General features: G+C 51.5%; 1 protein-coding gene across 1 annotated transcript in view; it reads right to left on the bottom strand.

Moving 5' to 3' along the window:
* Positions 1-15,508, bottom strand: part of EFCAB6 (EF-hand calcium binding domain 6) — an 86,297-nt gene that overhangs the window by 17,522 nt on the left and 53,267 nt on the right. The window contains 4 exon segments of the mRNA XM_049771521.1: positions 2,988-3,210; positions 12,386-12,554; positions 14,150-14,334; positions 15,205-15,323. Of these exon segments, the coding sequence (XP_049627478.1) occupies positions 2,988-3,210; positions 12,386-12,554; positions 14,150-14,334; positions 15,205-15,323 (696 nt within the window).

Raw genomic sequence — 15,508 nt, 5'->3', positions numbered from 1 at the left:
AAAAATACTCTCATATGAGGGATATAAAGAAATGTAGTAAGAGAAAGAAACAGGACTGTTACCCCCATCCCCCATTATTCCTGTGAGTAAGACCTGCCTATTTCTGAGAGGGGTCTTTGGGGGGTATCCAGAGGATTACCTCAGGGGCAGGCAGAAGAGTTGGAGGAGAGATTGTGAGAGATTCAGCAAGAGAGAAGCAGAAAAAGAGCTGACAGGATGGAGGGAGAAGAAACATGTTGAATGTAGGGCTAATAACGGAGCTTGCTCGAAAGGTTATGATAGAAGCCACACCTATTGGCTAGGGCCCTGAAGAAAGCTGATGTCTCCTGAAACCTGGTTGCTGCGAGTCTTTTCCTCACCACCACACTAAGACCCGCCGGCTGGAGGGGTTGGAGGCGCATGGCTCGGGCTGGAGGAGAAAGGCCTCACCCTCCATCCATCTCACCATCATCCAGCCCCATCCAGGACTTTTGAATACAATGATGTAGCATTAAATAATTAATTATGGACCTGGATGGAGAAGGATGGAGGGATATTTCTCTGCCATCCCAGGCCACGTGGCTCCGCAATCCCCATTCAGCTGGCGGGTCCCAGGTTTAGGTGAACGGCGGAATCAGACTCATCCAGAGACAGGCATCAGGAAGCATCAGCTTTATTCATGCCCTATCCACCACATGTGTGGCCTATATCATAACCTTTTAAGCATTCAGCCATTCTTAGCTAGCCCTGCATCTTAACTCCTTTCAGCCATCTTCCCTTTGACCTCCATGCTGGCCAAAGACCAAAAGGCCAAGGGCCCCCCTAATCCCCTGGGTCAAAGGCCTTATCTACCTTTTCCAAGACCCCTCCCAGGAATGGGCGGGGTCTTACAGGTAAGGTCAAGTTACCTAGAGGGATGAGGCTTCACAACATAACACCACATGTGGCTTCTATCATAACCTTTCAAGCAAGCTCCATTATTAGCCCTGCATTCAGCATGTTTCTTCTTCATTCTGCCAGCTCTTCTCTTCTTCTTTCTTGCTGAATCTCTCTCAATCTCTCTTCCAAATCCTCTTCCTGCCCCTGAGGTAATCCTCTTGAAACCTCCCAAAGACCCCTCCAAGAAATGAGTAGGTCTTACTACCAGGTAAGGTCACACAGGAAGCATGGGGGATGGGGTAACACGGGACAAGCATTGGAACTGGGGGTTTAGCCCAGAGAACTGAGCTCACATGGAGGGGTGTACTAAGGGGTTCTTGGAACCCTGGTAGAGGGGAGCAAAGGGGGCTCTTGGATTATGGGTGTGGGGACACTGTCTGCATAGGCAGTATAATTAAGGACCAGAGAGATGGTGCAGTGGGTAGGGCCTTGTGTAACGGCAGACCCTGTTTGATCCCTGATGTGAGCATAACTGAGTGGTTCAGAAGTCGGGGGGGGGGGAAATAAAGTATAATTAACATGTTATAAATCCACGTAGTTCAGTCAAGAGTGGAAAACACCCAACCCGACTCTCTGCATTGTGAAGGGAAGAGAGAGGAAGGTGGGGCTCAAGTCCTGGTAACCCACAGTGGACAGACTCGGGGTCCCTCCAGGAATCCCACAGGGGATGGACTCAGGGTCCCTCCCAGGCTGAGCAGAGTCTTCAGGTGGCCCCTGGGAGTAATTGGTGGGAGCCCCCAGAAGCCTTCACAGGCTGTCTCCCTGGGACCGCACCCCCAGGGCTGGTCCTACCCACTGGCTGCTGGGACCCACTGAGTGCCAGTGCGGGGAGAGGGGCGGCAGACGGCGAAGGCCCAGGCGCCGCCTTCCTTCGCCTTCAAACTGGAAAAGCGCAGCTGAGCGCTGAGGGAGCATGTTCCCACCATCTGTCCCCTCAGCAGTGCCTGCACAGGCGCCCGAAGAGGAGCAGTTCTGGGTTTAGGTTCCCAGTGCTGGTTCCCTTGGCTCCTGGGGCTGGAGTGCATGGACCCCAGGGCCCAGGCTGGCCCCTTCCAGCTGCTGTGGGGGGGGGGCATCACCCCAATGAGTGACAGACACACGTGTGACTGGCACAAGCTTGCAAATCTGGTTTGTCTGTGGCCTGTGATCACAGGGTGGCCAGGAGGGGTCCTCAGGCCTTCGCTGAATCCTGACCAAGGGTGTGAAAGTGGGACTTGGAGCTCTTGAAGTTCAAAGCCGTTTTTGGGTCTCAGAAAGCACTAAACTGGGCCAGGTCCTTGGGGGTCATTATGGCATGTAGTGCCGAGCCAGGGATACTGGGGTGGAGGTAATGGGGCCTTGTTTGGAGCATGCCTCCTGGTCATCTGCACGTCATCCTGGTTCTCTGAGGTTCCCAGAGGGCCCAAATGTGGCCAGGACGGGGCACACCAGCCTCTCTAGCACAGACTGACTCACTGGGTTGCTTTGGGTTGTGGGTTTGGTTGGTTTGGGGAGTGCACAGGCCCAGTGTCTGCCCCCCAAACCAAGGCACCTCTCCATCCTGGATGGCCAGAGCACTTGGGGTAAGAAGCAGCAGGGGAAGCGCCTCAGAGTCTGGAGGGCTCTTGGGGGTACAGCCTGCCCAGGGGTCCTCACTTTTCCCCTGCTATCTACCTGCCCTCCCCAAGAGCTGTGATTCCCCACCCTATGGCAGCAACCACTTAACGAGGCTCCAGCTATATTCCAAACTACTGGGAAAATGTCAATGGGCTCCAGGGGTCCTTCTGAGCCCATCCCGGGCCTTTGGTTCCTTCCTACTGCATTTGTGCACAACCCTTCCCAACTCAGCCAGGCCACTTCCTGCCATTCATGGCCATGAATCCCAAGTCTGTCCTCTGCTTTATCCTTCACCCCACATCTGGCCTGGACCCCAGACCCTGCGCCCCGCCTCTGAGAACAGCCCTCGAGTCACTCTGGGAGCTTTGAACCCAACCAAAATGAACACATTTTGTGGTGAGGCAGGAGGAAGACCCACAAACCCAGCTCCATTTCCCTGGAAGTGAGGATCAGGGTAGGGGGGTCTTTCCTACCGTTGCCATGGCCAGGTCAGCGGCAGCCACCACTTGCTGGATGTTCTTGATGATGTTGTCGGGGGCCAGTGTCGCAAAGTCCACCTGCCTGGCCTCGCCCGGCTGTCTCTGCCTGTTGTCCACCTCGTCATCCCCCGGCCCAGCGGGGCCGTCCTGGCTGCCGTCCAGTGCACGCAGAAAGTCGAGGTAATTGACGGTGTTGTGATGCCAGCTGATGCCCCAGCTTGTGCCCAAAGAGAAGGAAGAACGATGAATGTAAAAAGACGATGCCCGGGCTGGAGCACAGTGGGAAGGGTGTTTGCCTTGCACTCAGATGACCCAGGTTTAATTCCCAGCATCCCACGGGGACCCCCAGAGCCTGCCAGGAGTGACTCCTGAGCACAGAGCCAGGAATCTCCCTTAGCACCGCCGATGTGGCTCCAAATTAAAAAGAAGCAAAGCGAAACAGAAACAATGATGCCATCGCCCCCAGGAGAAGCAGTTATACCTGTGGGGGTGAAGCCACAGTGCTGGCCACATAGGTGCTTGGTGCCACCAGCTGAGATGGGGGCACAGACACCAGAGATCCCCAGGAGGAGGACAGAGTGAGGGGCTTCAACAGATGCCCACACCCTCTGTCCCCACTGCAGGGTGAGCGAGACTGCCGAGGCCCAGGGCAGGGACAGGCTCTCTGGCTTTCTCCGCTCAGGCCGATGACCTACGGTCTCGCAAGGATGCTGTGAGGTCAAGTCACCCCAGAATGAGGCCCCCCCCAGTTCTCCAAGAGTACCCTCTGAGCTACTCTGAGCTACGCCGAAAGAGCCCAGGGTCAGAGGTGGGAGCGAAAGAAGTGAGAGGGCGGGGCCGGGCGGTGGCGCTGGAGGTAAGGTGCCTGCCTTGCCTGCGCTAGCCTAGGACGGACCTCGGTTCAATCCCCCGGCATCCCATATGGTCCCCCAAGAAGCCGGGAGCAACTTCTGAGCGCATAGCCAGGAGTAACCCCTGAGCGTCACAGGGTGTGGCCCAAAAACCAAAAAAAAAAAATAAAAATAAATAAAAAAAGAAGTGAGAGGGCTCAGGGAGTACTGGAAGGGGAGGCCCAGCACCTGAGACCCTACCGGCCCCAATGGTTCTTGCAGCAGGAGGAAGAGGAGGACAGGCTGGAAGTCTGGGGGTGGGGCTGGAGAAGTTTCCATCCAGACTCCGAGGCTGTGGGGAGAGGGAGGGCAGGAGCAGCTGGTGCACCCGAGAAGGGAGAAGGGCCGGGAGAAGGAGCAGCAATCAGCCGTGCTTCAGCCCAGCCTCAGTCTGGGGATCCAAAGCAAATGCTAATCTCGCCTTCTTCAGCCAAATCTATTTCGGCTCCGGGAGAATAATCTGCATGTAATTACCAGGAACCTGGCGGGCTCATCATCAAGTCTTTGAGAAGGAATGGTGGCAGCGGCAGCGGAGAAGGGCCGGGGCCTGGCTCCAGGCCCTGGAGGAGTTGGTCACTCACTGAGACGTGACCCAGGCTCCATCCCCGGCCTTTTGCTGTTGTTTACACAAATGTGTGCTTGGAAGAGGCGCCCTTGCCCTCCACGGAATCATTCAGCAGGCCCCGGGGTGGCCTCGCTCTTCCCCAGGTTATTGTCCCAGTGCTTGGATGCTGGTTTGGCTACAAACAGATGTCAGGGCTCTGCTTGAGGAAGGGAGAAGGCACAGCATGGGAGGAAGAAACTCCCCCTTTCCTCCTCCTCACACATGCATGCTCACACACGTGCCCACACACGCACACAGCATACGCACGTGTGTGGACTCACAGATAGACGCCTGTACACCAGGCGCACTCAGACCCATAGGCATAAATATATGCTGGTATAAATACACACTTGTGCGTATTCACATACACACAGGAACACTGACACACAGATACACACAAACACACACCAGCCACACACGCACTGGGCTTCTAAAGGCCTGAACACAGTGCAAAACCATCTTCTGACACCGTCAAAGTCATTTTCTCCCTCAGAAAAGATTTCAAGAGGCAGAGCAGATAGCACAGCAGAGAGGGCGTTTGCCTTGGACACAGACGACCCAGGTTTGATCCCCAGCATCCCAGAGGGTCCCCTGAACCACCAGCAGTGATTCGTGAGCGCAGAACGAGGAGGAACCCCCGAGCCTGGCTGGGTATGGCCCCCCAAACAAATTTAACATTCCAGACCAACATTTTGAGGAATGCACTTCCTGTGTGTCCCTCTCCACTGGAAGTCACTTTCCAAAGTCCCCCCCGCCCCAGTGAAACAAGTCAGGAGATGAAGACACAGAGAGAGACATGGGGGCCGTTGGCACTGTGTGATAGCAGAAGCAAGAGAAGAGAAGGAACACTCGGGCCAAGAGGGCGAGGGTGATGGGGGAGACACTGAGCACCTCTGCCCTGTCAGCAGCGCTGCTCGATCCTTTTGCCCTTCATGTTCTGGACACAGCCTCCAGCCAGCCATCACCCCCCACCCCGCATCAGAAGTGGCAAGAGATGTCCGTGGTGTCAGGTGAACACAGACGGGTGGTCAAGGAGGGACTGCAGAGATAAAAGTGGCTTCTAAACTGCATGAAACACAGTGAAGTGGGGTGTTAAGGGAACAAACAAGCAGTGGAGGAGAAGGCAGAATCTCAGTGTCCACCTGTGGTGAAGGCGAAGCTCCTTCCCCAGAGCAAGTGTGAGGCTGGCGGAGGAGGCAGGGCAAAAGGGGTGGAGGCACAGGGTCCTGGCCCCAGGCCCTGAGTCCTCCAAGGAAATGCCACCAGGGCGGAAACAAGCATTTTTCTGAACCTAGACCCATGGGCCACACCTGCTCCCCAGAGTGGTTAAAACCAGTAGGTCTCCTTATGGGACCTCCATGCACCCTCGGGCCCAGTAAGAACTGGAGTCAGGGCCCCACTTCCATGTGCTTCGGCCCTTGGAATCCCGCCAGACTGCGGAGAGACATGAGGCTGGGCGTCTCCTGGCTCTGGCCAGGTACAGGGATGAGCGGTGTGTTTAACTGTGAGAGGCTCTTCTCCGTGACCAGCTCCCAGGGTGAGGAATCGACCATTCTGGTCCCTGCTGCAGAAGCAGCAGGCGCCCACAATCCCCTCCTGCCTCCTGTCTCAGCAAGGGGAGAAAAGAAAGGGAGAAACCCATTTCCAAAGGCCAAGGCCCAGGGACCCAATTTAGGGAAAGACAAATCTTCACTCTGGGTGCAGCTTCCCAGCACAGCAACCAGATCCAGCAATGCAGCCAGATGCGGTGGCACAGGAGCAGGGTAGAGGGGACTGTTGGAGAAGAGCATCTGGGGGACCCCAAAGGGACAAGAAGGAAGAAAGGACATGGAGGAGGCAGAAGCTTCACCCAGCTCCAACCAGGTTTCTAGAGCAGGCCCCATGGGCCCGAGAGACACAGCCACAGGCAGCCATGGGTTTTGCATGAAGCTGACCCAGGTTTGATCGCCAGGGTCCCTCTCTCCCAGCCTGCCAGGAATGATCCTTGAATCTACAGACCCAGGAGAAAGCCCTGAGAATTGCCAGTTATGGCCCTAAAATTTTAAAAAAGTCATACTCGGGTCCAGAGAGATAGCACAGCGGCGTTTGCCTTGCAAGCAGCCGATCCAGGACCAAAGGTGGTTGGTTGGAATCTCGGTGTCCCACATGGTCCCCCGTGCCTGCCAGGAGCTATTTCTGAGCAGACAGCCAGGAGGAACCCCTGAGCACCGCTGGGTGTGGCCCAAAAACCAAAACCAAAAAAACAAACAAAAGTCATACTCAAGTTATTTTCCCTTCTTGTTTCTACCATCCAATATATTATGTCTGGATTTCAACAACTGACAAAAAAGAGAGAAAATGGGGCCGGGCGGTGGCGCTGGAGGTAAGGTGCCTGCCTTGCCTGCGCTAGCCTAGGATGGACCGTGGTTCGATCCCCTGGCGTCCCATATGGTCCCCCAAGAAGCCAGGAGCAACTTCTGAGTGCATAGCCAGGAGTAACCCCTGAGCGTCACAGGGTGTGGCCCAAAAACCAAAAAAAAAAAAAAAAAAAAGAGAGAGAAAATGCATTCTAAGAAGCAGGAAACAAACAAACAAACTGCTATCTAAAAGAGAGTGCGATCAGACAGAAAATGTCTATTTTAACTGACCAGACAGGGAATTTAAAATAATTAAGATTAGGGGCTAGAGAGATAACACAGTGGTAGGGCATTTGCCTTGCAAGCAGCTGATCCAGGATGGATGGTGGTTCGAATCCCGGCATCCCATATAGTCAGTCCCTTGAGCCTGCCAGGAGCGATTTCTGAGTGCAGAGCCAGGAGTAACCCTCAGCACTGCTGGGTGTGACCCAAAAATCAAAACAATTAAAATTAATATGTAGATAAACGGCTACTGCCTCGCTCCCTGACTGCTTTCCTGCGTTCCTGCATGTAGCATCCAAGACGAGGTCAGTGAACATAATTTCTTCAGGGTCCAGCACAAAGTAAGCTGTCTCTGTCCAATAAGGGTGGAGCCAGAGGAGCATGGCAGCAGAGTGACTGTGTGCATCTTCTAGCACATGAACCCCACCACAACACATAGTAAAAACCACACTACAAGCGTGCCAGTGGGGAAACAATGCAGGACAACACAATACAAAGAGAATGAAGATGGCAGCTCTGATGACCTGAAAAGTACCAATCACCTGATTAGCCCCTCAAATAGGAGGTATAGAGTAGAAATATGGAGGATGCTCAGAGAACTCAAGGAAAGCATAAATCAAGCTGAACAGACCACAAAGATGAAAATCAGAAAACTCCAAGCTGAAGTAACAGGACTGAAAAACTCAGTAGATGAGGTGAAGGCCTCAATGGAAAGCCTCTCCAACAGAGTGGCAGTGGCTGAGGACAGAAGAGCTGGGGGATGAGATGCAGAACAACTCCATTCAGCAGAAGATATTGGAAAGAAACCTTAAAGCAAATGATTAGACAATGGAAAAAAATCCTCAAAGAATGTGAACAGATGAAAATAGAAGTCTTTGGGCCCGGAGAGATAGCACAGCGGTGTTTGCCTTGCAAGCAGCTGATCCAGGACCAAAGGTGGTTGGTTCGAATCCCGGTGTCCCATATGGTCCCCCGTGCCTGCCAGGAGCTATTTCTGAGCAGACAGCCAGGAGTAACCCCTGAGCACCGCCGGATGTGGCCCCCAAAAAAAAAAATAGAAGTCTTTGATAAAAACAGAAACAACATAAGAATCATCGGAGTCCCAGAGACTCAGGAAGAAGATCCCTAGGAAGAATCAATAATCAAAGACATCGTTACAGAGAAACTCCCAGAACTAAAGACTGCATGCAACCAAATCCTGCATGCCCAAAGAGTACCAGTTAAGAGAGACCCGAAGAAAAGCACCCCAAGACACATCCTAGTTACAATGAAGAATCCCACAGATAGGGATAGAATACTGAAAGCAGCAAGATCAAAAAGGGAAATTATATTCCAAGGAGCATCCTTAAGATTTATAGCAGACCTGTCACAAGAAACTCTCAAAGCCAGAAGGCAGTGGAAGGATATAGGGACAAAACTCAATGAAATGAATGCTTCGCCTAGAATACTGCACCCAGCCAGATTCACTTTCAGGTTTGAAGGAAGTATACATAGCTTCATGAATAAACAGCAACTCAAAAACTTTTACAGACTCAAAACCAACCTTAAAAGAAAAACGGAAAGGTCTAATTGAAGACAAGACAGGCCTAAAGACACACCAAACTTCTACAAAAAGATGACATAAATCCCATGACAATTATCTCTTTCAAAGTCAATGGGCCAAATGTACCAGTTAAGAGACACAGAGTGGCAAAATGGATCAAAAAGCTTGTTGGGTTACACCTTATTTTACCCAAAACAAAGATCATCCCTGGTTTCTTTGTATGTTTGTTTACAACTTGGACTTCGAAACAGAAATAGTCTTACTTGTAAACCTGGGTGGGTTGCCCCACCCCGGGGTGGTCCCTGTACTCAATAAAAGCAGTAGTTCTGGCAGGCAGCTGTTTCCATAGTAGGGAGAAGATTGCTAGATTACTTGTTTCACCCTCAGCCTGGTTTGTATTATTTCTTGTGTGACCCTGATTCAGACTCGTTTGCATGGGGTGATTTTACAAAAGCTGAATCCAACATTCTGCTACCTACAAAAAAACTACAAAAAACACATCTGAATAGTCAGAACAAACACAGACTCAAAATCAAAATTGCAAGCACGCACCAGGAAGTAGGTGCCTACATAAATAGCTTAATGACACAGCTTATAAAATGAGAAAACGATCAACAAAAAGAACCCAAAAGAAGTAGGCAGAAGGAAATAACAAAGCTTAGAGCAGAAATTAATGAAGTGAAAACCTAAAAAACAAACCGAAAGATGAACAAAAGCAACAGTTGGTTCTCTGAAAAAATAAACAAGATTGATAAATCAAGAGCAAAATTCACAAAGAAAGGGAGAGATAGAAACTTAATAAACGAATTAGAAAGGAAAAGGAAGAGATCACTACAGAAAATGGAGATCCAAAGGGTAATCAGAGACTATTTTGAGAAACTCTATACCATGAACATGAGATCCTGGAAGAAATCTGGAAGAAATGGGGGGAGAAAAGAAAAATAAAAGAGGGGCCGGCGAGGTGGCACTAGAGGTAAGGATCTGCCTTGCGAGCGCTAGCCAAGGAAAGATCTCAACCTCGGTTTGATTCCTCAGCATCCCATATGGAACCCCAAGCCAGGGGCAATTTCTGAGAGCTTAGCCAGGAGTAACCTCTGAGCATCAAATGGGTGTGCCCCGAAAAACCAAAAAAAAAAAAAAAAAAAGAAGAAGAAGAAGAAGAAGAAAAAGAAAAGACATTATTGTAACAATGCCGAGAGACAATAGAGATGAGGGCCAGAAGGACTGGCTCATGATATGAAGCTTACCACAAAGAGTGTTGAATGCAGTTAGAAAAATGACAACATTAAGAACTACCATGATAATGTTGATGAGTGAGAGAAGTAGAATGGCTGCCTTGAAGACAGGCAGGGGGTTAGAAGAAAGAGGAGGGCATTCGTGGTGGAAATTTGCACTCTGAAGGGGTGGTGGTGGTGTTCTTTCTATGACATGTTTGTAATCATGGTCCTTAAATAAAGATATTAAAAATAAATATTAGACTTGAAAAAAGATTAATATTAAAGGGCTCTTATGGAAAAATGGAGATAACACACAAGTACAGACAAGGCGACCAGACCTGGGGAGTGCTCTGAAGGAAGGGAAAGGGGTGTCATGTTTAAAACAGCAATAGCAATGAGACAGAAATGAAGGATCCCTCGGCCAGTCTCAGCAGACACTGACCAGCCCCAAGGAAAATCTTGAAAGAGTCAGCCAGCTGGACCCGTCTTCATACAAGTGTCAGCTGGTCTCACTTTTAACAGAAGCATGTTTTGGAGGAAAGTGTCTAGGTTTGAAAGAAAATGTCTAGCTAATGAAAGAAAAAAAAAAAACCCATGAAAACAGTAAGGAGAGACTTTTCTGGGAAAGATTAAAAAAAAAAGCCCCGGGGCCGGGCGGTGGCGCTGGAGGTAAGGTGCCTGCGCTAGCCTAGGACGGACCACGGTTCGATCCCCCGGCGTCCCATATGGTCCCCCAAGAAGCCAGGAGCAACTTCTGAGCGCATAGCCAGGAGTAACCCCTGAGCATCACAGGGTGTGGCCCAAAAATATAAAAAAAAAGAAAAAAAAAAAGCCCCAATTACTGCTAATATGTTGGGTGGGGGAGGGAGAGAGAGTGTATCTATGAAACAAAAACAGGGAGCTATAGAAAATGAACATTCCAAACCACAAACAAAAATTATCCAGTTAACATCAATGATGAATATGAGAGCAGAAATAAAGATAGTAAAAAGATTTGGGTCAAAACTCAGGGCAATCTCCCAGAATGTGGAGCAAAGATTAAAAAAATAGAAAAAAAATGGAAAGTTAGTTTTAAAAATGGGTGAGGCCACCAGGACTGTTTGAAACTCCAGGTTCAACACAGATGTTCTTGCACTGTCCCCAAAGAACAGGAGAGTCAGTGTCAAACCACGGATATTTATTTCCTTATTTGCTATCTGCTTTCCGACCCAGATTCTAAAAATGTGTACACCAGAAAATAGACTGAGACGGGCAATCTCGAAAAGTGAAAGCCCCAAGTATGTTTCACGCGATTAGGTTCCCTGTAGGAAATCTGTGTCCAAAAGTCGAGACTTGGTCCTTGAACATTTTAACTCACGTCCAGGCCATGGATTTTCTGAGAATCAGCACCACGGGGCCTGACTGACACTGACCCATAGCAGTTTGGTGTGGAAGCAGGAGAGCAGCCAGGAACAGGGGTGGACAGAGATCAGAGAGATCAGAGAAATCAGACGCGCTGTTGGGGGCTACCACTGTGGCTGTCATAGTAGGAAGGACCCTACAGCATCCGTGAAACATGGGAAAAAATGAAAACCCAGAACAGGAAACTGCAAGGGAACAGCCAGTCTAGGAGGTTCAACAGTGAATAATAGACAACAGTCCTTTCAGGGAGCCAAGAGCAGGTGGGGAAGCCTTTGGGTACAAGAGTCAAGAGTACTTCTGAGACTTGGGATTTGGAGTCCTGCTGGGCCGACATCTGGGCACAGAAGAGGCGAGCCCTGAGAAAAGCACATTAAAAACTCGGTTCACCAAAACAAACCAAGGCAACTGCCAGCTCCAGGCAACACAAAATGTTGTGCCGGGAAGGGAAAAGGCTCTGCTGTTCTTGGGAGCCCGTGTCAGGAACCCTAACACCAAAGTCCCCTAAAAGATGGCTGCAGCATGGGGCTCCTGGATCCCCTGGCCGAGGGATGGGTGGGATGTGATGGGAGAAAGTTCTATAGTTTCCTGCCTCAGTGTCTGTGCTTGCTTTCCTGTGAGGTGCAGGAACGCTCCCTGGAGACAGAGCCCACAGGTTCGGGGCTTGGGGAGGGCAACTGGGCTTGCCATAAAAATCCTCCTGGCATTGCCAGGAGAGTCATGGGGCCTTTCTGCTTGCTCTTTGGCAAGTAGCCTGCTTCATGATTTGAAGGCATGTTCTATTTGAGGGTGAATGTGATCTTTTTTTTTTTTTTTTTTTTTTTTTGGTTTTTGGGCCACACCCGGCGGTGCTCAGGGGTCACTCCTGGCTATCTGCTCAGAAATCGCTCCTGGCAGGCACAGGGGACCATATGGGACACCGGGATTCGAACCAACCACCTTTGGTCCTGGATCGGCTGCTTGCAAGGCAAACGCCGCTGTGCTATCTCTCCGAACCTGAATGTGATCTTAATGCAGCCTGTGGCGCAGGTGAAGTCACTGCCAGGGGATGTGGGGGCAGAGAGAGGAGTGGAAACAGGGCCCACTGTTCGGGGGACTTTAGGGGGGTGGAGTCAGGGACACCTGTTGAGGAGGTGGGTGAGCTCTTCCTCCTTCAGGTAACAGCCGCCTTCCTGCAGGAGCTTCTGCAGCTTGCACAGGGACACAAAACCGCCCGTCTTGGATCTGTCCAGCTTGCTGAACGCTTTGCAGATTTCTCGATGATGCTCCTTGAGCTTATCCCTGAAAGGAAGGCACATCTCAGAGACACCGCAGGCTCCAGCCAAGCAAGCAAACCATGGTGCTAAAGCCCGGGTTTCCAATCATGCTAATAATGGGGAGCCTTGACAGCCTGGGGGAGGGGAGCGAGCGCAGGAACACCAGGAGGAAGGTTCTGTGCAGGCTGGGGTAGGGGGGAGCACTGATGGGAAAGGTAGCCTGAAAAAAAAAAAAAGACGAGGAGCCATCATCATCATTTTATTGCGATCATCATTAGCGCTAGCACAAATGCATTAAAGAAATGACAGGCTGCTTTTGTTTCTCCTTTCCTGCGGGCGCTCCCTTCAAAACGGAGCAGGGATGTGACAGAAGGTGATGTTGGGTACCACACACATTCCCTCTTCCAGGGGGCTCACTCAGCCTCACACATGGCCGGCTGCCCTCACTGGGGGAGACCTGGAAGGCATCAGATCCCCAAAGGGTGGGCTAGTGGATGGGTAGCAGGTGCCCTGGATTGGGGGTGCCCAGTGTAGCAGCGGTGAGGACTCATGGATCCTGGGAGGGATCCTCGAGTGGGCTTGGAGCAGCCAGTGCCAAGGCCCTGGGGTGGGTGGGAGGAAGGGTAAGAGAGCAGGGGTTGAATGGGGAGCACTGCAGAATGAAACAAGGTCCCCGGTGAGCACTGCTAAGGACACAGAGTCCTGCGTCTCCCCCCCACTCCAAGTCCTGCCCCATTGGAATCCCAGGGGCCCAGGCCTTGCCTCCCTGGGCATCCCTGGAGCCTGAACCTCTCTCCCTTGCCATGCCCCCTATTGTCCACCCCTCCAATCCTTGGCTCCAACTATTGTTGACCTCATATGCATAGCCCTGCCCCTCATACCACTGACCCCACCCTCATTCCCTGGACACCCCCCCCTCCAATCCTTGTCTATTGTTGACCCCTCCCTAATATGCCTAGCCCTGACCCTCCTACCACTGGCCCTGCCCTTGCCCCACCCTCCTTCCCTGGACCCGCCCCTTGTTGCACTGCCCCTCCAATCCTTGGTCCTGCCTCTCCTTGGCCCCACCCTCCTGTAACCCCTTCCCCAACTTCCCCCTATCTTACCTGATGAAAGGGGTCTGTGGTTGCTAATAAAGGGGTTGCCTCAAGGGTATAAGAGAGATTGAGCAAGAAGCCTCAGCAGAAAGCAGCATGGAGAGATGGCAAAGACAGAATAGATGCAGGGCAGCCAATGGAGGCTGTTTAAAAGGTTAGCTTAGAAACCATACATAGGGGCCGGTGAGGTGGCGCTAGCGCTAGTCAAGGAAGGACCGTGGTTCTATTCCCCGGTGTCCCATATGGTTCCCCCAAGCCAGGGGTAATTTCTGAGCACTTAGCCAGGAGTAACCCCTGAGCATCAAAGGGGTGTGGCCCAAAAAAACAAAAAAAACAAACAAAAAAAGAAGCCATACCTAGTGGTTAGAGCCTTATAATAAAGCTTCATGTCTCCTGACTTAACTGACTACTTGTGAATCATTTCCTCGCTGTTATCCTGAACCCTCAGACCAACCAGGCCAAAGGAAGTGCAGATGCTTAGGAATTTAATTAATACTTCACCCCCTCCTGCCCTCACCCTCCAGGCTCAGGCTCGGCCTTGGCCACGCGCTGTTGCAGCTCTTTGCTCTCCTCCTCCATCTGCCGGGGCTTCGTGAAGTGGCCCATGAAGTTGAAGTAGTCCTGGGCATAGGGTCGGTGCACATCGGCGGAGTAGGCGATGCCCAGCTTTTGCAAGAAATCCTGGTACGTGATGTAGCCTCTGCCCTGCGTGTCATAGCTGGAAAGCCGGAGCCGGGCATGCCCATCAGCGGCCCCTCTGCGCCCTGCAAAGTCCCTGGGTCCGAGCGCCTCTCCTGGGCCAGCCCGGGCAGCTCTCAACCTGGCAGCTCAACTTGGCAGGGTACTAGACACCCCGCTCCCACTAGTGCCCTCCAAGAAGGCATCTCAGCAGCCCTGCATTTTCGGGCCATTGTGCTCGAACTCTGAGGGACATTCAAACCCCCCCTTTGCCATCCTGCAGGGTCTCAGAGGTTGCTTGCCAAGGGTTTTGCTTGGGATTGAGAGAAAAGCCTGAAAAATGCAGATTCAGCCCTAAATCCAGAATACCCGCCAGCCACTCGCTGTTTCTCCTTGAAGAGGAGAAGAGGCGGCTAGAGCAAGACCAGGGGTATAGCGAGGTGAGGAGGGAGATAAGGAGCGGCAGGTGTCTCTGCACCCTCTGTGTGATAGAGTTCCTGAATCACAGTTCAAAGGGGCAGAATACAGAGGTTTCATCTCTCCAACTATTCATATAGAACAGTCTGACTCCAATTGGAAATTTTTTTCCAATTAAAAATTTTAATGCAAATCGCCAATTCTACTAAAAGAAAAAGGGTTTTTTTTTTTAATGGAAAGATCTTGGTCTCCATCTAATCAATAAAAATCACAGTTATGGATGGGATGAACTCAGCGGCAGGGCCCTGGGTGTGGCTTTAAACAGTCTGCAGGCATAGTACCCCTGTCTCACCTGTCTGAGCTGTGTCTGCCTGCCTGTGTCTACCTGTACCTGCCTGTATCTGCTTGTGTCTGGCTATGTCTGGGCCACATCTGCCTGTGTCTACCTGTTTCTTCATGTCTTCCTATGTCTGGGCTGTGTCCCTCCACATACCTCGTCCAGAGCTTCTCAAACTCCCGGGGTGTGAGGGGCACAGAGAAGCCATAGAGTGCGTTCTTGATGTCCCGTCTCCGGATGATGCCCTCACCCTTCGTGTTTGTCTCGGTGAAGTTCTGCGAAGGCACATGGGACACTAAGGGGCACTAAGGGGCACTGAGAAGTACCAGGAGCAGCCCCATGGCATGGGAGGCTCATTGGTCTGTGCCCCAACAGTGAAAATATGCCCTTCTCCCCCATCATCTGAGCCTCCACACTGAAAGTCTCACTGTGGGGGACAGGCTGGGTGGGGTGAGGCTAC

The sequence above is a fragment of the Suncus etruscus genome, chromosome 4 (assembly GCF_024139225.1).
Source record: "Suncus etruscus isolate mSunEtr1 chromosome 4, mSunEtr1.pri.cur, whole genome shotgun sequence".
Taxonomy (NCBI): domain Eukaryota; kingdom Metazoa; phylum Chordata; class Mammalia; order Eulipotyphla; family Soricidae; genus Suncus; species Suncus etruscus.
The sequence above is the reverse complement of the archived record's forward strand: the minus strand, read 5'-3'. Positions and strand labels throughout refer to the sequence as shown.